Source organism: Danio aesculapii, chromosome 7 (genome assembly GCF_903798145.1).
Source record: "Danio aesculapii chromosome 7, fDanAes4.1, whole genome shotgun sequence".
Lineage (NCBI taxonomy): Eukaryota > Metazoa > Chordata > Actinopteri > Cypriniformes > Danionidae > Danio > Danio aesculapii.
In genome coordinates this window covers 27157217-27180727 of record NC_079441.1, presented here as the reverse complement: position 1 = coordinate 27180727, position 23511 = coordinate 27157217, and the positions used below count along the sequence as shown (strand labels likewise).

The window sequence follows — 23511 nt, the reverse complement described above, 5'->3', positions numbered from 1 at the left end:
TTGCATTTTGTTTGGAAATGAAAATCTGGTTGACATCAGAACCCAATGTCAGGCCGACATCAATGTCCAACGTCCGACTAAAAATCAACCAAATATCAACGTCTAATGATGTTACAACTTGGTGTTGTGTGGACGTTACCACTATGACGACTATAGAACAAATGTCAGTATTTGACATCGATATGTTGTTGGTTTACGATGTTGGCTCAACGTTGGATTTTGGTCACTTTCTAATATAACCTAAAATCAACCAAATATCAACATCATTTGACGTTGTTATTGGAGATCAAATTATTGTTATCCTTGGATGCTGGATAGACAATGAATTTTGGTCACCTGACGTCACAACCTAAATCTAACTTAATATTGACGTCTTATGATATCGTGTGCCTGCTGGGCAATAACCAAATGCATAACACAGAGTGTTACATTTACACACAACCACAAATTACATGTAAATGCATCAGCTTCTTACAGCGTTATACTCACTACTCTTGAGTACTTTTGAAAGGTCTACTTTTTACTCATACTTTGAGTAATATTTATAACAGACACTTTAACTTTACTTACTCTACATTTTTGCACAAGTAATGGTACTTTTACTTAAGTATGATTTTTCAGTACTCTTTCCACCACCACTGGTTAAACCATGTGTAGTTACCATGGTTTAACTGCAATAGGACTGTTACATGTACAGTAGTTGTAAAGTTTTGGTCAACATAATATGTAAAGCGGAACATCAAAATAAACTGTTACTAATCGATTTGAATGGTAGGCAAGTATTTATCCAAAATCTTTGCAACAAGTTTAAATGATATATAGGACAAAACTTAGGCTTGATATATTCTTTACACAGTTTTTAATTCAGCTGTTTGAAAAAATACAAACATTTTTCATGATGTCTGAAAATCCCTGCATTAATATTTGTTTCAAAACTTAATTCTGGACTTACACAATGTTTTCTTCCTCTAAATTGTTCATCAGAACACACCCATCCTTTGCGCAGCAAACATGGTCCAACTCCCACTGCTGGAAATAAATGACCTTATTTTTCCTTATGTGCTTTTCAGGCTGAAAAAAATATATTATAAAGCTGGGACCCATAATAAATATATCACACCTGTACTCCACCCAGCAACTCTGTCCCAAAATACACAAGTTGCACAGACTCTGTTCGCCTTTCAAACAAGATTAATGTGACAATATGTTAATGGAACACAAGATGAGCTCATTCTCACAGCCAAGAATCTAACCAAACTGAGACAGCATGGCCACAGTGAGAGAAAAACACAGCTAAAAAGAAAGATTGAGTTCTGATTTTCATCACTTTGGGAATTTTATTTACTCAGTCACATGAAGAGAATAGTCCATCCTGTCAAAAAAATAACCGTTTAATAGTTTTTTAGCATCTAAATATGAACTATAATTGTGGGTTTTTGTACCATTACAGCTTTTTTATTCACCCAGTTAAAACACACATTTCCATATGAATAAGCTTCTATGGTTGGCTTAAGTTTTGGTGTGTCTTGTTTGTGTGTTGCTCTATTAATAGGTAATTAAACTGTGGTTTGAGGGTTGGTTGAAGTCAGTTAAAAGTATCTGCCTCTCATGGTCGATGAAGAGGGAAGTGTTTCATGTCTGTATACGTAGAGGTATAGAATATGTCGTTATCAATTCTCGTATTCATTTATTACTTAACTGTTTTAGTTTTACCAATAGCACATTTATTTGCAAAGAACAATTCTCATTGTTGTCATTGGTTTTCCTTTTAACCGTTATATCAGATTAGATAAGAGAGAGACAAGTCATCAATGGGATACAGATCAGCAGATGTTCACCAAGTCATATCCAATGGTGATGTAAGTAGACTTTATTTTATGAGTTATGAAGCCGAGACGAGAACAAAGACCCATTTGACTTTTTTGTCATTAATGTTTGGTCTAAATTTATATAAACACATAAGCAGGTGTCATTTTTATATAAGAGAAACTGTTGCACACAAGATGGTGGCATGTTTGGTGTGCGTTCTCACATGTTAAAAGGGCAAGAAAAAATACTTGATTTTGCCTTTGTTATAAGAATTCTGTAATCATTTTCTGGTGGCCAAGATTTAATGGCATATTTACCAAATCTGGCATCGGAAATAATCATTTTGCTGCAAAGTCATAATTTTAAACTTGAATTGGTTATAATTAAAGTAGCCTTCTCCCTGTATTAAATGTTCTTGTTGCGATTAATTGTAAAAGCTTTTATCACAGTAATATGATATTTTCTTGACATTGACCTATGCCAGTGTCTCTCAACCCTGTTTCTTGAGGCACACCAACAGTTCATATTTTGGATGTCTCCCCTATTTGACCCATTCATTTCAGGTTTCAGAGTTTCTTCTAATGTTATGATGATTTGATTCAGGTGTATTTGAATAAGAAGAGGTTGAAAATATAAACAGTTTAGTGCCTTCATGAACAGGGTTGTGAAAGAACCTATGATCTATGCTACATAAAAGATTATTTTGATGGGTATAAACTGTTGGGGGGAAAAAAAAACGGAATTAATGCATTTTTTCATTATTGTTGTCTCTTTTATTGTTCATTAGAAATGTTTTGCCTAGTAATATATTAACCTAACTTCTTTTCTGAGTGTGATACAGTTTTCAACCTAATGAAACATTTTTGCAGAAGTAGATACAGCTTACTGGAAAGGTGCAAAATAAAAAAAAGAACTTTAAATTCTCAATTAGCTTTCCTGCTGAAGTAAGGATGTGCTGAAACTGAACACAGAAAAGATATGCAGTTGAGAAGTCTTATGCTTTTAATGTTGTGCAAAGATTTGTAGAAAAGAGGAAGTATGTTTGGGTGCGGGTGCCAGAGGAATGATTGACAAGTGACGAATTCCACCAGAACTCCAACTTTTCATATCAGCTGTGTATAAATACTGGCTTCAGAGACATGTAGAATTATTGCGAACCTTCCGAATGTAATTCTTGTATTGCATTGGTGTAACCCAGAGCTCTGTTATCAAATTATTCATTTGCATCTAATAAATTACTAATATTTTGACATTGAAGAAAATACTCTCCTGGCATTTTTATTAAACCTGCATGAAATTGGCTAGATATTCCAACAAAAGCCAAAAATACTTAGTATATGTGTATATGTGTGCTTTATTTCACATACATGTTCAGACAAGCAATTTTTTTTTAATTAAATGGCAAAAGGAGTAAAATATTAATGACACTGTTAAAAAATTCATGACAATCATGTTTATGACAGATTTATGACAAGTTTATTAATTTAAAGTTTTCATGACAAAGACAGGTTTTAATGCATTTGTTTATGCCAAGTTATGTAATGACTTTGCATTTAAAATGACATAACTGAGTGAATGACACCTAATGACAGTTTTCATAAGTCTCATTTAATCTCATTCACATTCATGACATGATCATTTTAAAGGTTTCTTGAACACCCCATTCAATTAAAGTTCCACACTTTTTTATTTTCAGGTAATAATTATGAAGCAGAATCTAAAAGCTGTCAGAATGCTGCTGATCTCATGCCTTATATTGATTGTGGGTGTCGGTAGGTGATTTATTTATAAATCAATTATTGTATAGAATTATAATAGTATAGAAGTTAATATACACATTCAATTATATTAGCAGGAACTATGTCATAGAAATATTAGTTGTTGTTTTTTTTGTGTGTGTATTTGTTTGGTCATTTCTTTTCATTAATTCATTTAATATGCCTGTTCATGTAGCAGCAACAGATAATGACAGAGACTTCAAAATGTGTGGAAAGTGGCTCCATGGCATCGCACCTCGAAATCTGCAATATGATTTGAAAACCGGCTGTGAAAGAATTGGCATTTCAGCCAATAAGAGCACACTCTCTATTCAGGGCAGGATCACAGCCAATTGCACACAATCTTCATCTATTCAACTAGACTCAAATCCTCATCAGAATCAAAGTCATTTCTGTGTGTTCTGGGAGCCGCTGCTGGACCTGCTGATAGTGGAGGTCAATGGCAAGAATCACACTCTATGTGAACCAAACGGCCTTCAAGGAATCTGCTGCACTGACCTCTCACCAGAAGTTCAAGAAAACGCTCATATGTATGGTATTGTGAATGGCAGTGTCAAAGGTGATATCATCACAGGTGATCTCAAGGAAAACTACACATTTGATGGGGCTCAAATCAACTGCAGTGAGAATCTTAAATATATGGTTTTATTTTTTACAGCAAGCTGTAAGTTATTTATATAAGGTGGTTGTGTCTGTTGAATTAACAATTTTACACACATTAAATGTTGGCTTTTGTGATTCGTGCAAATTACAGCTGTCAAAAAAAAGAAACACTTACTGAGTGTTTTGAGTTCAACATTTCTGAGTGTCATTGGTTTAGTTTCAATATCCTTTTTCTTACAGAGGAGAAGTTCTGTGATGAGGCAAGTCTGAAGCCCAGAGGAGCAAACATGTGAGCTAGTCATCATGTTATTTCTGTCTGGTAGTTTCACTATTACTTCAGTTATATAAACTGATTGCAGTTTGTCTCTTGCATAGAAAGAGCAGCCATGCAGTGACAAAGTATCATTTTAAAAAGTAGTAGTAGTCATCTATTTTTTTGTTCTTCGAGAGTCGTCAAAAACTTTTTAAATTCTCTTACTAAAATATATTAAATAAGAGAAATAATAAGACTAGATTACTTCTCTGCTAAGTGCTAGTTGGTAAAACTTAAGGTTCTTAAGACAAAGTGGTTGTGTTTATACTGTGCAACTGGGCAGAAGTTATGTTGTGCTGAATGATCATGATAAACCACAAACAGGAAGCTGAACCCATTGCTACAATGGCTTGCACGTTCATTTGTAATACATAAAACTACAAGACTGCATATTTGATGCATTAAAAAAATAATGAGAGAATAATTTTCAGAGTAATAATCAGAGAATTTACTCAGTTAAATATTAAAAGGCGTGAATTTAGGGTGATTGGGACATAAGGTTAAATGGCACAATATAACTGAACAGGAGTTTTTTCAAAGATTACTTTTCAAAAATTATTTAACATTGTCTAACAGGAACATCGTCTAACTAGACGATGACCCAGAAGCACATACAGTAAGGCCTTCACTGTAAAACATTATATGATCACTTAGTCCTGACAGCATATGTTTTTGGGTCATTGTAACTTATTAAACTAAGTTAATCATGTTCTAACTTAATTTTATAAGTTACACAAGTCAGTTTATCATAATATAATTTTAATGGACTCATAAGGTTAATTTGATTCAGCTTAATCCCGGCAACCGGGATTTTTTTACAGTGTAGAAAATGAAAAAAAATTCATATATACAGTTAAAGTCCCCTTGAATTATTAGCCCCCCTGTTTATTATTTTACCCAAGTTCTGTTTAACAGAGAGAAGATCTTTTTTAACACATTTCTAAACATAATAATTTTAATAACTCATCTTTAATAACTTTTTTACACTAGTATTCAGCTTAAAGTAACATTTAAAGGCTTAACTAGGTTAATAAGGTTAACTAGGCAGGTTTGGGTAATTAGGCAAGTTATTGTATAACGATGGTTTGTTCTGTAGAAATCGAAAAAATATATAGCTTAGGGGCTAATAATTTTGACCCAAAAATGTTTTTTAAAAAACTAAAAATTGCTTTTATTCTAGAAAACAAAAAACAAATAAGACTTTCTCTAGAAATAAAAAAGATTACTAGGCATACTGTGAAAACTTCCTTGCCCTGTTAAACATAATTTGGGAAATATTTTAAAAAGACAAAAAAATACAATTCTGACTTCAGTATATATATATATATATATATATATATATATATATATATATATATATATGAAGGGTTCAGATGCAAAAACCTCTAAATGCTGTCTGAAATTTTCTCCTAAAGTGGACATTTTTTTCAAGCTCCTGCGTGTATGTGTTCTTTGCTTTGCCGTTAAAGCGCAATTGCTGAACACAAACATAGGATCCTCAGAAAAACGCTAATTTTAGAACTAAATTTCATTTGGCACTTAGAGGTTTTTGCATCTGAACTCTTTATATATATATATATATATATATATATATATATATATATATATATATATATATATATATATATATATATATATATATATATATATATACTAAGAGAGTCGATGCTATCAGTTTCCAGCATTTTAAAATTGAATTAACAATTTTGACTTTTAGATTAAAAGCCAAATAGGCAATTATTCGTGCAGCATAGAATCAATAAATATCAGACAAGACACAAACAAAACAAGTATCAACAAAACAAGTAAAGAGTAAATTATGTCCGAATTTAAACAGTGTAAACGTAATGTACATATAACTTACTGTACATAGAAACATTTGTGCATCTCTTGTAGTGTGTTCACATTTAAAACCATTTTTATGTGTGTGTTTGCAGGATAGAGGAAGTAGTGATGAGATCCAATGCAAAGGGTAGTGTGGATCTACCTTGTGCTCAGGGCACAGTCATTGAGATGGACGAGGAATTCACAGGACACAGTTTCACCGTGCCAGTAAATGACATTTTTAGAAGCATTCACAGGAAGGTCTCTTTCTAGAATATGCATTAATATACATATGTGTTGCATTTCAGGCCCCTCGATTTGTAGATGCAAACACCATACCCTCTGTTTATATTCCATCAAGCCTGAAATCTGTATCAAGGAGAAAACCCATAGTGGTTGTCGCTTACTACAAGAACAAGATGTTATTTGAGGTATGATGGTGACATTTGATAAACAGAAAGAAATCATATGGATTATTTAGCTTCCATACCATCAGTTTTTGTGTGTGTGTAGCGAAGACCGTCTAAATCAACTCTTTGACAATGCATTAATTCGTCAAGTAGAAATAAATCATGTGGATTATTTTTTATTAGTACACACATCTATGTACAGTATTATTCAACAGTATTTATGTTATGTAGATAGGATCATCTGATGGAGCTCTGGATGAAATTGTTAGACTCTCTGTAGAGGATGAGACCATCGAAAATCTCCCAGAACCTGTCAGAATCCGGTTTCATCACTCTGCTCTCCCAGTAGGCCTGTTTCTTACTGTATCATAGTGTTATAAAGTGAAGATCTAAATTATAGAACAATCTGCAATTTCCAATTTTTTTTAGGTCACTGCAATTTGAAGTTAGTTAATCCTAACAGGAGTAAAAGAGCATCTTCAAGAGCATTTCATGAGTACTTATATTCTGAAGCACAGTATAAAGACTTACATGAAATAATTTAATAAACAAATCACTGATCAAAATTATAAAACACTTTCAGATGCCTGATAGTTTTGGGTGTTAATCTGGCACCTGCACTGTAACAAAAAAAATGCAGGGTGGGTTTAACACAATTCATTCATGTTGTCCAATCAATTACTTAACAAATCAATTAAGTTAACTTAAACATGTAAGTGGAGTGAACATAATATAATTAAGTTGTACCCAAAAATCTAAAGAATTGTGTTGTTTCAGCTCATTTTAAATAAGTGAGTTTGAACAAGCATCAAAAATCTTTTTTTGGTAGTAATTTCCGTCTCCTCATCTGAGAAATCTTATTTTAGGAGTTTATGATTTTGACTTTGCAAGATGGTGAAGTGTTTAGATTGCTTTAATTCATTATGTTTAATTATTTTGTGATGTTTACAAAATAGGTACAGTACACACACACACACACACACACACACACACACGAATCCCAGCAAGCATTTTATGTTTTTAAAAGATGTCTAATGTATGTCTAGAGGTCAAAACATAGTTGTCTTAGCTAAAACAAGGCTAACTGTCAGTGAAAATCTAATAGACGTGAAAGAATAGGCCAAAACTAGACTAGTCATCAAATAAACAGAAATGAATGACTACACATATAAAGTCTGTCGAATCTGTCTATTTGATGACTAGTCTAGTTTTGGGCTATCTTTAGACGTCTATTAGATTTTCACAAGTTTATAGTCTTGTTTTAGCCAAGCTTTTTACATCAAGATGTCTATTAGACGTCTATTAAACACAAAATTGCTGGGATGTGTCATAGTTTAGTGATGTTTTCTGCAGCAGGAGTTTGGACTCTTATAAAGCTACAGTAGTGGATGTAAATATCTATCAGAAACTTCTTCCGCAATATGTAGTTCCTTCCCTGCTTTCATCACCCAATCAGCTGATTTTCATGCAGGACAATGAGCACTGTCAGACCGGGCAAAGTAAAAGGAGTAAAGAAGTATCTTGAGGCTGAAAAAATAGAAACAATCAGACACAACTTAAAATCCTTTCAAATTCTGGACAATGAATATGACATCATTTCTTAACAAAAATATTTGTTTAATTTGTTCTCTAATTTTGATTCTTGTTCTCTAATTTTGTCGATAAATCCCACAAAAGGATGTTGATGATGTAACTGTGTCTTTTATTCCACAGTCTACTTTGCAATGTGTTTCATGGGACACAAGAAAAGGTGCATGCAGGTTTATAAGCTTAACTAGTAACAAATGATAAACATTATTTTGATAACAATTTCATTTCATTTTCTTTCTGTCTTTCTTTGTAGACAATAGAGAAAAGTGGAGATCAGAGGGATGCGAGACAGTTATTATAACTGCAAAAGAGATAGAGTGCCGTTGTCATCACTTTGCATACGTCACTGCTCAAGTGGTAAGCAGAAATTTCATGAGCAAAGAAAATGCGTAACATATCAATATACATTATACCATATCCTACATGAAGCAATTGTAACAAAACACCATTTTTTTAATGTAAACTCTAGAAATTGATCCAGAATAATGTTTAACCCTTTATTGGGGTTAAGAACCAAATTAATTACAATATATTTGACCTTAACTACATTCATTCATTTATTTTCTTGGTCCCTTTGGGGTCGCCACAGCAGAATGAACCGCCAACTTATCCAGCATATGTTTTACGCAGCAGATGCCCTTCCAGCTGCAACCCATCACTGGGAAACATCCATGCACACTCATTCACACACATACACTATGGACAATTTTAGCCTATCCAATTCACCTATACCACATGTTTTTGGACTTGTGGGGGAAACCGGAGCACCCGGAGGAAACCCACGTGAACACGGGGAGAACATGCAAACTCAACTGACCCAGCCGAGGCTCGAACCAGCGACCTTCTTGCTGTGAGGTGATCGTGCTACCCACTGCGCCACCGCATTGCCACGTTAGCTACATATTGTGTTATTTAAATACAGTATTATTTTTAAAGTTCAAGCCTTGTAATAGCTCCCTGGCAACATTCCATTGTTTTTCTAATGAGTATCACAATGAGTGTCCTTACAATATGAGGTCAAATCCAAATATTTTAGAGGAACTGTCAATGTACTGGGTGACTCCTAAATTGATTTGCCGTTTTCCCACAAAAACTGCAGTGAAGCCTCTCCTCCACTGACATCAATTAAAAATAGGATTTTCTCTCCTTAACCACCTACCAGCAAATTAAAACTTTATCATTGTCATGTATTTACTGTATGGTGGAGGGAGGGGGACGGCAGGGTTGGGACACTAAGAAGTACATTTTTACCTTTCATAGCTTTTGTGACATCTTCAGAGCAGTATGTATTCATCATTCAGGAACTCACATGCCTCAGAATTGTAACAAGTTGAGAAAAACATTGCAGTGTCCATTAAATTCATTAGATACCACATATAATTTGTGTAAAACAAAGTGTTGCATATTTTATTAGAGATTATTATGTGTATTTGGTACAATTTCTATTCAATAAAATCATTCAGGAACAAGAAAACTTAAATGATTTGTTTACATTAAAATGCAAGGTATTAAATGAGCAATATGTGCAAGAACTGTAAAAACTTCACATGTAAAGTTAAGACACTATCAATGGACTCCAATAACGAGTGTACAACCCATGCAAATTTAACAGCTAGAAAATACCCAAAATGCACTGTGAGAGTTTGTGCAGTAAATGAATTCTGGGTCTCTGATGAAGCAGGGGTGACCAATTCTGTTTCTGGAGATCTACACTGTAAAAAAAATTGTTGACTCAATTTAAAATTTTAAGGCAATCAGCTTTAGGACATTTTTGAGTTTACTCAACTTAAATTAGTCAAGTGTAGTACTTGGGTTGAAAATTGAGTCAACTCAAAAAAGCTCTGCAGCAAGTTGCTTTAAAATTTTGAGTTGAGTCTACTTTTTTTTCCACAGTGTAGCTTCCTGCAGAGCTCAGCTGCAACCTTGATTATACGCACCTGTGTTTAATTACCAAGTGCTTCTTCAGGTCCCACTTAGTTGGTTTAGTTATTTTTAATCAGGGTAGGTGCTGAGTTCTGCAGGAAGTTAGCTCTCCAGGAACAGAATTGGCACCCCTTCTGACCGGAATACTGTAAGTTTTAAAATAAAATAATATTTAATTAAAGTAACGCTTACAGATGACAGATATCAAAACACTTTATTTCATTACTAATACAAAACACAAACAAAATGGCATCCCTGCTGGAGTGCTCGAATTCACTCACTCGTCTTCATTCACTCCTTCAAGTGAACTATATTAGTGGACTGATGTAGGGAATAGTGACTGAGGGTATATTTAGGGACTATTTCAAATACAAGTGTCTCTTTCTCCATTGTTGCTTTAGGTGAGAGCTACAGATCGCCATCAAAAGGCTCTGGTGATCATTACCTCTGCGGGCTGTGCCCTGTCCTTAGTAAGCAGTTTGGTTCTTTTCTACTGGCTTTAAAAACGCAGGTAACAATGATTTCATTGTCTTACATGAAATGTGAATTCTTTTTTTATTTTTTATCTGCTCTCTTTTTCTTCTTCTGTATTTCAGAGGAAAGAAAGACCCGTCTTTAGTGGTGCATCGTGGACTTGCTGTAGCAACTTTGTTTTTGTCCATGTGCTTGAGTTTTACCAGCAGATTAGCAAACGCTGAAAATGAAACTGTTTGTAAGATAACAGGAGCTCTTTTGCACTATTCACTACTCAGCACCCTCTGTTGGATGACTGTAGAAATGTTTCACATTTTCCCGTTCATCTATTGTAAATTCAACTCAATGCTTCTTCAATGGGTTTTTAACTTGGCAGGCTTTGGTGAGTTTGTTAAAACATATATTATGCTGTTCTGTGTATATATATATCATATCATATATCATTTCCTGATTTTTATATTGAGGTATAAAATTCTATACATTTTCCCTATAGGCATCCCAGCTCTACTAGTAGGTAAATTGCTTTGTATAGGTGATATTTATGGCCTGAGGAACATTGGGAATGAAGATGTCTCTAGTCTGTATTTTATGTAAGTAGGCTTACTCAATAAGACTCCCTAAGATGTAATCATGCAAAATGCAAACCTGTATTTTTTCGGCCTTTTCAGGTGCTGGATGTTAGATTCTGACAGGAGTAGATTGGCCCATTATATCATTAATATTGGCTTGTTTGCAGTTGCGATGAGCTCTGGTGCAGTCATGCTTTTCCTTGTGGCTATAAAAATACATACCCATCCTGAGTGGACGAAGAGCCGCATGGCTTTTCTTAGTATCTGGGGTCTTTTTTGTCTGTTTGGAACAACACTGGGCCTAGGTCTCTTCAACTTTGGCCCTCTTTCAGAAACCATCCTCTTCATCTTCTGCATTGTCACTTCCTCTCAAGGTGAGTTTCTTTTTTCTACAGATACCTGAATGCTGCTTAAAAATGTAAGAAAGTTCAATTATTGGTCTTGCCAATGTCATTGTAAAAAAAAAAATCACAAAGTCATTACATTGCTTTAAGATATATAAGGCATGTTAAGAAGCCATTTAGAGACAGTGGATGACACTTTAAAAGGAGCATTACTGCTGCAAATGGCACTGCCGCTGCACTAGAGCAGTGTTTCCCAACCCTGTTCCTGAAGGCACACCAACAGTACACATTTTCAACCTCTCCCTAATCAAACACACCTGAATCAACTTATCATAACATAAGACGAGACTCCAACACCTGAAGTTAATGGGTCAGAAAAGGGAGACATCCAAAATATGTACTGTTGGTGTGCCTCCAGGAACAGGGTTGGGAAACACTGCACTAGAGGATTAAGAACATGGTTTTAGGTACAACTGAAGTTTACGACTATGCCGCCAGGGGGCACAAAGGGACGGGATGCGAACAGACAGAAATATATAAATATCCTGCTACTTGTAAATGAATATGAAATAATGAAACAAAGCATATTATAATTCCTTTATTAATCATAAAAAAAACTTGTTAACAAACTCTATTATCATTGTAAACTTGTTGAGTGAAATGAGGATTAATTTTGGAAAGTAAAATTAAAGAAATAAAAGACAACTAAAATGTACAAACATACATTTATTTACAAATAAGTAGGCCTAAATAAATGAATAAAGCAATGTTTTAACCTAAATATAGAGAGATGTACAGTGTTTGTTATTTTAAAGTGATAGGACTAAGACAATCAATAAATAAACTTTTTTATTTACGTTTTCATCTACATTTTTATTGTTGATTATAGTTTACTATCTTATTTTATGTCTTAATTATTCTACATAAATAATAAACAATTAATTAAATAGGCCTAAATAATTATTTATTTAAAGACATTACCAGCGAAACACGGAGAAACGGTCCAGTGCATGGTCTAAAGGGTGCTTAAGTTGAGTACTTCTTCATCAAAAGCATAAAATAAATTGATCTACTACAAGCTGATCACTAAAAAAGTAAGACTAAAATAGATCACTTTAGTTTCAGTTTAGTTCAGTTTGTAAAACGTCAATGTTCTCCTTCAAATTATTAAACTTTTTAAACAATTATTATTTTAATTTCAATTTCAGTCACCTTGCATATGCGTGTGAAATATAATGCGTGCGAAACAGCAAGGAAAAAGCAGTCAAAAGTTTTAGCTAATTCATCAAAATTAGCTATTAAAATACATCAAAAGTATAAAAAAGAAAACACCTCATCAAAACAGTCTGTCTGTATAGGCTAGTTTCTAATCAATCAGTCAATATTTCTATGTCCAAACAGGTTTTTTTCACATGCTCCGATACTATATTCTCGAACGGATGAAAAAGAGGTGTGGATCGAGTTTGGATGGGGCAGTACAGCACAGCTCAGAGATCCCGAATGAGTGATTTAACTAAATGTTTTTATCATTAAAAATTCTGTTATATTTAGATCATTACACACTGGATGTTTCTCAGATGACATTGTGTGTCTGTGTGTGAAATCGTGCAATGTCTCTATTAAGAGTTATGTATAGTGATTATCACACATATCATACTGCTAAAAACAACCTGAATGTATGACAGAGTATTCTTGGTCAGAAATTTAACCGGCGGGTTGATACTATTTTCAGATAGTTTTTTTTTTAACATGGCAGATGATGTCATGGGTGGAACTCCTTATATGGCTACCCTTAATTCTAGTTTTATTTTCTCTTTTAAGTAATAGAAAGCTAAAGACTTCAGAGAAAATATGGATGCAATCTATAGGTACTCAAGATTTATGTAATATTTATCAAAATGAGCATGACACCTTCTTTAAAACGAAATGTTTCAGCTTATGTACTGCTTTTTCTTGATCTTAATCAAAAAATTAAATATGAATGTAATAAAATATTGGCTTTCAATATTTATATAATGTTTAAGTTTGTGTACACTTGGAAATAAATTGCTATTGTTTGCATTACCCAATATAAATGATTTAATAAAATATTTTTTAAGGGAAAATGTTATTTTTATGCTTATTTTTAAAATTTAGATTTAAATATTCTAATGTGAATATTCATCTGCTGAGATATATTTTAGTATACCTAGAAGAAACTTTCTTTTTTGGAACATACGGAATTTAAATCCCGCTGGGATGCTGTTGTTGTTTTTCTGTGTGTGTGTGTGTGTGTGTGTGTGTGTGTGTGTGTGTGTGTGTGTGTGTGTGTGTGTGTGTGTGCGTGTGAGAGAGAGAGAGAGAGAGAGATGAAAGAGAGAGTTTACTTGTTGTGAGTACTAAATGTCCACACAAAGGTAATACATTATCAAAGATGATGTTCCCCCTCATGAGCACAAGAATCCACCTCTAACAATGCCAAAATATTCAGCTTTTACAGTTCTTTGTGGTCACAATGTAGGACAATCGATATACACATAGATAAGAGTACACACAACAGTAAACACACATGGCACGACTTGTACTGTAGCTTATAAATCATACTAGTATGGATAAATGCCAAAGATTCACAGTGAGGGTTATGTTCAGTGGATAGAACATATGATTATCTCCGTATAGAAATCACTCTGCCTAAACAACTCTCTGCATTTGTGTGTGTGTGTGTGTGTGTGTGTGTGATGAGTGAATCATGAGTGATTCATTCAAAAGCAATTCAGGAAAGAAAGAATGAAATGTTTCTAACAATTTTCATTGGTGGAGTGGAGCATAAATTAATTCAATTCAATTCAATTCAATTCACCTTTATTTGTATAGCGCTTATACAATGTAGATTGTGTCAAAGCAGCTTCACATAAAAGGTCACAGTAAATAGTAAATAGGAACAGTGTAGTTCAGTTTGTAGTGTTTAAGTTCAGTTCAGTTGTGCTCAGTTCAGTGTGGTTTAATAATCACTACTGAGAGTCCAAATATTGAAGAGCAAATCCAACGATGCGCAGCTCTATAGATCCTGAACCATGCAAGCCAGTGGCGACAGCGGAGAGGGAAAAAAACCTTCACTAATTGGCGGAAGTGAAGAAAAAAAACCTTGAGAGAAACCAGGCTCAGTTGGGCACGACCATTTTAATTTCTCCGCTGGCCAGACGTCTTGTGCAGAGCTGCAGTCTCAGCGGCGGAGGCTGGAAGCTGGCCTCAGCGAAGACTCGTCTGTCTCTGGAGCGTCACAGGAATCAGTCTCATGTTCTCCACTCTTCCATGACCATCACAGTAGCTGCTCAGGATACGGCCTGGTCCAGGATATGGAAACCTTAGGATCATCTCGTCGTTGGTCTTGGATCGAATCAGTGACTCTGCATAGTCTGAGGGCCTCGGGAAGAGTATCCCCAGGTGGAAATGGAGAATAAAGAAAATAATTAGCGTAGCTGATGTTCACAGTGTATATCAACAAGATGCAGAACCTGTGTGGAAGCCCGCTAAGTGGTGCACTAAGTGTATGCTTTACAAAGTACACTGCAAAAAGTAAACAGTTCCTTTACTTAAAAGAGTAATTAAACCTGTTGCCTTATTAAGTGACAAGTTGACCGTACTTTTATAAAAAGTGATTAAATTGGAATTGTTGTAACTTGGAACTGTTGCGCAGTTGGTAGCGCTGTGGCCTCACAGCAAGAAGGTCGCTGGTTGGAGCCTCGGCTGGGTCAGTTGGCATTTCTGTGTGGAGTTTGCATGTTCTCCCCGTGTTCGTGTGGGTTTCCTCTGGGTGCTCCGGTTTCCCCCACAAGTTCAAAGACATGTGGTATGAATTGGGTATGCTAAATTGTCTGTAGTGTATGTGCGTGAATGAGAGCGTATGGGTGTTTCCCAGTGATGGGTTGCAGCTGGAAGGCGATCAGCTGTGTAAAACACATGCTTGATATGTTGGCGGTTTATTCCACTGTGGCAACCCCTGATTAAAAGGGACTAAGCCGAAAAGAAAACGAATGAAATTTAACGCAAAGGGTTTACTCCCTTTTTTAAAGTAGACTCAACTAATCGCTTTTTACTGTGTAACTGTGCTTTCTGTAAAATGTAAGTTCCTCAATACAAACTTCCAGTTTTTCCAACTACAAGTATGCAAACATTGCATTTGCCAGTTGTTTGCTTTATATTGAATAGCCGCTAAACCAGGGCTGCTCAACCCTGTTCCTGGAGATTTCAGTTGCAACTAGGCATGGGTTTCAAGGTTTACCGTGGTTTGGAAAAGTCAAAGTTTTAAAACCACCAAAATTTTCTGTTATACCCTTCCTAAGGTATATGTAAGGTTTTTTAATGTGTTTTTTATGTATTGTAAAGAAATCTGAGTTTTTGAAACTAATGAAGAAAGCAGATGTCATTTATTTAGCCTAATTAGTTCCCTAAAATAAAATATAGGCCTACTGTGTTCAATGGGGGAAAAGTTGTTTTTTACCCAGACATTTAAAAAGAACTTATTTTAGTAGTAATAGTAGTAGTCACAATGCTTTGATATTTTTATCCAAGGTTATCATACCGTCAGAAACCTATACCAGCACATTCCTAGTGGCGACCCATATCAAACACACTTGCCTGTTATTATCAAGTGCTGTTCCGTTCCTAATTAATTGGTTCAGGTGTGTTTGATCAGGGTTGGAGCTGAACTCTGTAGGAATTAGATCTCTAGGAACAGGGTTGAGCACCCCTGCGCTAAACAAAACTTATGTACACATTGGCGGTGACGGTGACCTCTAGTGGCTGTAAGTAGGTAACATCTCAATCAGCATTGACCTGTCAGAATTATTGTCTTTCTCTTTGAACTCAAGGGAGGAGAACTGAATTGTTCTCGTTTAATGTTCTCAGATCACATTTTTGACTAATTTATCTGCTATCGTTTCAGTTGTTTCCTTCCTTCCTGCTAAGCATTTGAACCGCTCCAGTAAACATGGTGTAAATACATGGGTGGGATACAACTAGACATTTGATAGGAGTTGCATAATCCTTAAAGATATAGCACAATAAACACAATCAAACTCCTAGGGGCCTTCAGAAATCAATTTTAAGTGTGGCTTAATTTCTATAACGTGAAGTCAAATTTGCTTACATAAAAGATTACTATTATCATTCTGTTATATTTCTTTTTTATGCAGTGGACTTGTGGTAGTAAAATCTTATTAAGGCAACCCTGAGTCACTCTAAGCTATTAATAAACCAGTATAATTCAACACTTACATCGCTGACAGTCCCAGAAATGACCACAGCCCCCCATGGGACCAGCTTTAAACAGCAAGTCACTAGTCAATCAAATAACCATGGCGACAGCTCAGTGACCAATCATGGTGCGTGAACAGCTGACTGGGTCTCTGAATGAATTTTAATGAAGCAGGGCTGAGGATCTCCATCTGTTTGGAAGATGCTGGTAAACCCATCTGTCATTTGACTGCTAACTGACTGCTGACCAGAAACACGTAATGTTGCAGACATCATGCAATCGCTGCTGCTGAGCAGACACCACAATGACACAGAAAACACCTCCTGACTTACCACAGCAGGATGAGGAAAAGAGAAAAAAAAAACAGAAAGCTTGAATAGGTACGAAAAGGAGAAGTAGTTATGGGAAAAAATAATAATGCAAATGACATGATGCATGAGGTTTGGGTTTGTCATGTGATGGGGGCCAATTAAAGGGAGAAATTGCACACATACACACTCACACACACTCCTCAATTCTAATTTCAACAGTAAAAAACATTCTTTGGATTTACTGCAAATTTTTAAGGTAAGTGGTTGTGTCACAATCATTCACATGCATATGGATAGAAGTCTATGGGGAGAAAAGTCTAGTGTGACTGCAGCTTAATCCTGGCAGATCGCTAAAGGACTACAAATCTGCTGGTATATGGACTACAAGTTCTAGTCATGCACCACACACACACACCTGATCCAGATCACGATTGATTACACTCACACAGCTGGGAGCTGCTCAAAGACTGATTAGGTGGACTTTAAATACAGCGCACACACACACCTCTTTGCTGAGTCTTGTTATACTGAATTGTGAACATTACAACGCCGTTTTCTTGCCTTGTCTTGGCGGTTTTGACCCCCGCCTTGCTTGTTTGTTTGTTTGTTTGTTTGTTTGTTTACTTTGTATGCTGCCAGCCTTTTGACCATCCTCCTGTTTATCAACCACGACTCTGAATTGTCCGTATGAATCTGTTTGTTCCTGTATTGACCATTGCTTACCTGACCATTCTCTGTTGAATAAATCCTGACCTCTGTTGTCTGCATCCTCATACACATTACAGGTTGCAAACAATTGATAAGGGCTAAATTTAAACCAGAAATTAAATTTAATAACGTTCAACTCAATCTGTTTGTTAAAATTCAGCCCATATCAATTGTTTGCAAGCACTTACCTCAAAAAAGTGAATAAATCCATATTTTTAATAATACAGTAATAATAAAGTTTAATAATAAATGTTTTTTTAATATAAGCAACCCACTTAAATGTCATTGACTTTAATAATAGAAATATACCACAAACCTCTGTCAGGTATAAAAAAACAGACAAACAAAATTGTCATTTTTATTGAATATATGTTAATGGATATCAATAGAATAAAACAAGTGAACATTTTAAACTTTTACCTATGATAAATCCAGTAAATTGAGAAATAATTTTCAAATAGTCTTTTATTTAACCATTTCTGTTTACACAATACTAGGGCTGGCCAATTAATCGAAAAGTAATCAAAATCGTCATTCAGAACCTATAATCGATTTAATTTTACCAGGTTGATTTTTTCAATCACTTTCCCTACCGCATGTTGAGCCACGTGTTTTATACTTCTGCGGTCACATTGAATCTCTGGTCAAGTAGGACGATGGACCAGAGATGCATGGCGACGGCCTATGTTCCATTTCAATAAAATTATTATTTACATGAAAATATTTGTTTACAGAAGATGAAGAAATGCACTGTTGAAAATATTATTTACAGGATATAGTAAATAACAGTTATTTTATTTAGATGAGATGCTGCTTAATTTATAGTTTTACTATGTAAAACCTTGAAGATAATTTATTATGTTTCCAAAAGTGCAAGTTATTTATTTTTATTTTCACATTTTTGAAAGAAAAAGTGACTGTTGGTTTTAGGCAATGTGTGTTTTAATTTCAGTTGTTCAACGTTGATGTCTAATAAATATTCATAGATAGTATATAGTGTGTGTTTCCTTCAATTATTTAAAAAACAAAGCACCCTTCATTTAAAAAGCTCTCACTTGTAATATGTGAGCATATTTACTGTATAAAACTTGTCCATGAACAATGAAGGCAAAAAATAAATAAAATAATCCCTTAATAATCGTTATTGAGTCAAAATGTTCAATTAATCGAGATTGAGATTTTAGGCCAAACCCACATAATACACAAATAAAATTTTAAAAGAGAACCTTATAATAAACATATAATTTTATTCTCAAATAATACAATTTAATGTGTAAAATAACTGATGACAACTGGAACCGTAAACACAGAATACATTCTAGCCTACTCAACCCCATTCTGAAGTAAAATATTAAAGCAGGTTCCTGTTTGCATAAGCAAAACAGCCTCATGTTTTGATCAGCAACATTTTTTTTACATTTCAAAGTCCAGAAAAACCAGTGAGTAGTGAATTTGCTTATGTCTTGTCCAAACACAAAGGTTATTTCTATTACCCAGTTAAAGTAGCTTTTTTTTTAAGTGAGCCTGTTTTCATTTGTGTGTGTGTTTATCTACGAATGCTGAACTCTTTCATGCTGGTACCCTTAATCTCTCTGTATAAACATCAGTTTGGATTTCCCCTGGCCTGTGAGATCATTGTGGATTTGCACAGAGGGAGTCAGAGCTGCTTCACCATCATCGACAGAGGCAACAAAAGAGCCCAGACACTGCCTTTGTTGGCTTGGTGCCGTCTCACTATATACCATCTGCACCATCTACCATCTGTTTCATCTCGACTGAGATCAGGCCAGAAAAGACGAAAACTGTATTAAGTGGGCTGATGTACTTATTATGTCTGTTTATGAGTATGCATGCCAGTATGGTAAAACAATATATTTCTAAATATCCAGACTGATCTCACAAGGAAACATAACTATTTTATGTTTTGCCAAATTAATGGCTAATTCGTACGAATTTATCCAAGTTCAGTCAGACGAAAATGTACAAGTTTTAAAAGGAGGCGTGGCACCAAACCCCACCCCTAAACCCAACTGTCATTGGCAGATGAGATTGTATGAATTTATACGAATAAACCACAAAATAAAAATATATGAATTGCCGTGGCATGTGAATTAGTGTTGAAATATCCCCAAAATAAATATTTCTAACTGGCCAAAAAAAAATTGCTAAAATATATTTTCATCAACATACTCTCTAAAACTATTTTTTTTTCTAATTATAATTTTAAATAACATATTTTAAAGTATTAAAAATATATTTTCCTAATAATCTTGTAAGAAAATGCATTAATGTAAAATTGGAAGAAAATTTTTATTTGATATCTAAACTGTCTAAAGCAAATAACATACTTTCAGGGCTGCACAATATATCATTTCAGCATCGATATCGCAATGTGTCAATAGTCACATCGTAGGGATCTGCAAGGTAGTTGGAAATATGGTTAACCAGACATTCTAGTTATCAACATAGTGGAGTAATTTCAAATTTTAACCAAATCTTAACCTAAGTTGATTATTTGCATGTGTTTTGAAAGCCTGACTGTAAGAATTTGAAGCAAACTTGAGCCATTTGGGCACAATGAATTAAATGTTTCTAGTAGTGTTGGGGCGATAGACGATAGACATCATGATGCTGAACCCCTGTCGTGGCAGCAACCTGCTCGCGAAAAACACAAACTCAGGCCCCGTTTACACTAATACGTATTTTAGAATGAAAATGATATACGACCACACTGGCGTTTCATCTAGCATTTCTGAACAGCTCTACGTCCATACTATTCCACTGAAAACGCACATCACGTGACCACACACACACACATACACTCTATCGTGCAGTCTAGCATATGTATGTACACGTCTGAGCTCCAGGCAGTCAGCGGGTGCATTAAGCACAAAATCCCAGAGAGCAGTGGACGTCGGACAGTTTATCAATTTATCAGTTTATCGCTGGATCGCGTCTCACTATAGTTGTTAAACGTGATATTTAATCAATCTTTCCTCTATCTAACGACTCTTCGGTCTTTTGAATCTATCAGGTAACGTGTCACAGTGTCAGTACACTGCTTCAATCTTTTGCTTTCACGCTTGTACTAAGCAATTATAGCGAAAACCTCAGATGTTACTGTTGGTGGTTGTACAACTTTTTTACCAACCCAGTTTGTCGACGCCATTATAACAACACAAATCACTCTGCCTATTCATGCCGGAGTCCCGTGGAAAAAAAGTGATCGACAGGTGGTAATTTGTTTGTAACTTATCTTTATTTATTTATCATTTGGTTATGGGTAAAATAAAAAGACCATGTGGGTCAGGTATTTGAAACGATAGGCTACAAATAATTATGAATTATTCATAAATAATTAATTCACTGATGCCTACAACAACGATGCCATCGTCCATCGCAATGTTTGACATTAGACATCGTACAAAGCCAAATTGGTTGACATCGCCCAACCCTAGTTTCTAGCTTAAAGATTAATTGAACAATATAATGCATGATTAAATAATTGTTTACTCAAATGATGTACGGTGATTATTTAATTTCTGCTTCTGAATACTGTTTGGCTCCCCAGAAAATGATCTATTGTTTATTTGCATCTTTTTTCTGTTGTATTTAACTACTGTATGCTTGTCAATTTTTTATTATATTTTATGCAGGTACGCTCCCTATAATCAACCAAATCGATCTAAAATCTAAAAGTCATCTGGTGAAATTGCATTTATATCGCAATATATATATCATTAAATTAAAATATTGCAATGTTAGTTTTTTCCAATTTCATATATATATATATATATATATATATATATATATATATATATATATATATATATATATATATATATATATATATATATATATATATATATTAATTTATATTTCTGTTACTCTAAGCTCTTTTAAATAATGTGTTATTGAAATAATGGATATTTACAATCTATTGCAAAGCTGTATTGTAATGTATTTTCACACTGATACATTTTGCTATATATGCTATATAAAAGTTCAAATTAAATATTATTTATAACCTCGCAGATACAAAATATATTTAGCATGCATTTAAAACATATTGAAGTCAGAATTAATATATTGTTTTACAATACGCTTCAACATTACAATACTTCTTTAAGATAGGCATGCACTGCTTTATTGCTTAGAGGCCAGAGCTATTGCGTAAAAAATGCTGTGAATACATTAACAGGGTTTCCTAATGCTGTCGTAAAACAGTTTATATTATTACGAGGTGCTGTTTTGACCTTAAACTCCAATAAAACTGACAACTTTGCAAACAGGAGGCAGAGTAAGATGCCCCACAAAAAGACTGAGCTGTGTGAAAAGTTGCTTTCTTGTTTTCATTCAGCGCACAAGTTCAGACATAAACACTGCAGTCGCAATTTGAAACCTCTATGAAAGGAGTTAATGTCCTGTAGGGGAACAAGTTACACATTGTCTATAGCTTAACCATGCATGTTAAATACCAGAAGGGAAATTCTTAGTTCTTTTTCAGGATGTGTTGACCGATTTAGAGAATATATAAAACATAAGATCAAAGACAGGTAGTGTGTGACTGAAGTAATGTTGTAAGCGAGGACAAATGTTTCCTTTTTTACTCAGTTATGGTTATCAAGATTACTGTGTGTAAAGAGCTACTGTATGACTTGACCATGATTACTTATGTTTATCTCAGCATTCTCTTTCTCTTAATGAATTACTTTTTTCTTTTTCCTTTTGTTTATTTGGCATAAAATGTGCATTGTATTTCACAATATATATTTATTTATTATATATATATATATATATATATATTTATTTTATTTTTTTTAATTTTATTTATTTATAAATTTTTTCATTACAATATGTATTACAAAAAAAACATCCTACCAACCCCAAAACATTCCGGCAAATTAGGTACAAAGACCTACAATTATACAGTGGAAAAAAGTTTAGATTTTTTAATAGATTAATAGATAGGTGGATGGGTAGGTGGGTGGATGGATGGATAGATAGTTACATAGACAGATAGGTAGATGGATGGAAGGATGAATAGACAGACAGAAAGACAGACAGACAGACGGATAGATAGATAGATAGATAGATAAATATACAGACCGACAGACAGACAGACAGACAGACAGACAGATGGACAGACAGACAGACAGACAGACAGCATGTTGTTAGCATAATTCTAATATGGATTAGCATGTTGTTAGCATGATTCAATGAGAATTTCTCATTTAGAGTCATAAACATGCACACAATACAATGGCTAAAAACTCAGATGTGTGACGTGGGCAGACCAAATTTCCACAGTATTACATTTTCTTTGTCTGGAGTTTGACTACCTGTATGACTTATTGACTTTATGGTATTTATAGTGTGTGTGTGTGTGTGTGTGTGTGTGTGTGTGTGTGTGTGTGTGTGTGTGTGTGTGTGTGTGTGTGTGCGTAGGCTTTGAGTAATTTGCATAGTGTGCTTTTTGGTGATTTACACTGAATCCAGTGTGGGTAGATTTGTTTCACAACAGTGTCTTTTTTAAAAATAAAGGGTTAATTGTGGAATTATTTTTAGCGGACATAAACGTATTAAACAAAGTATACACACACACACACACACACACAC

At 34.5% G+C, this 23511-nt stretch overlaps 1 protein-coding gene across 1 annotated transcript; it reads left to right on the top strand.

Moving 5' to 3' along the window:
• The first annotated feature begins 3514 nt into the window (after positions 1–3514).
• Positions 3515–13540, top strand: LOC130232786 (adhesion G-protein coupled receptor G5). Its single transcript, XM_056462769.1, is given in 13 exon segments — positions 3515–3581; positions 3766–4209; positions 4431–4479; positions 6441–6555; positions 6636–6758; positions 6969–7072; positions 8435–8487; positions 8581–8684; positions 10652–10761; positions 10847–11106; positions 11218–11314; positions 11393–11667; positions 13039–13540. Coding segments are annotated over 13 exon segments (1908 nt in total). The 3' UTR covers positions 13146–13540.
• The last annotated feature ends 9971 nt before the right edge of the window (positions 13541–23511 follow it).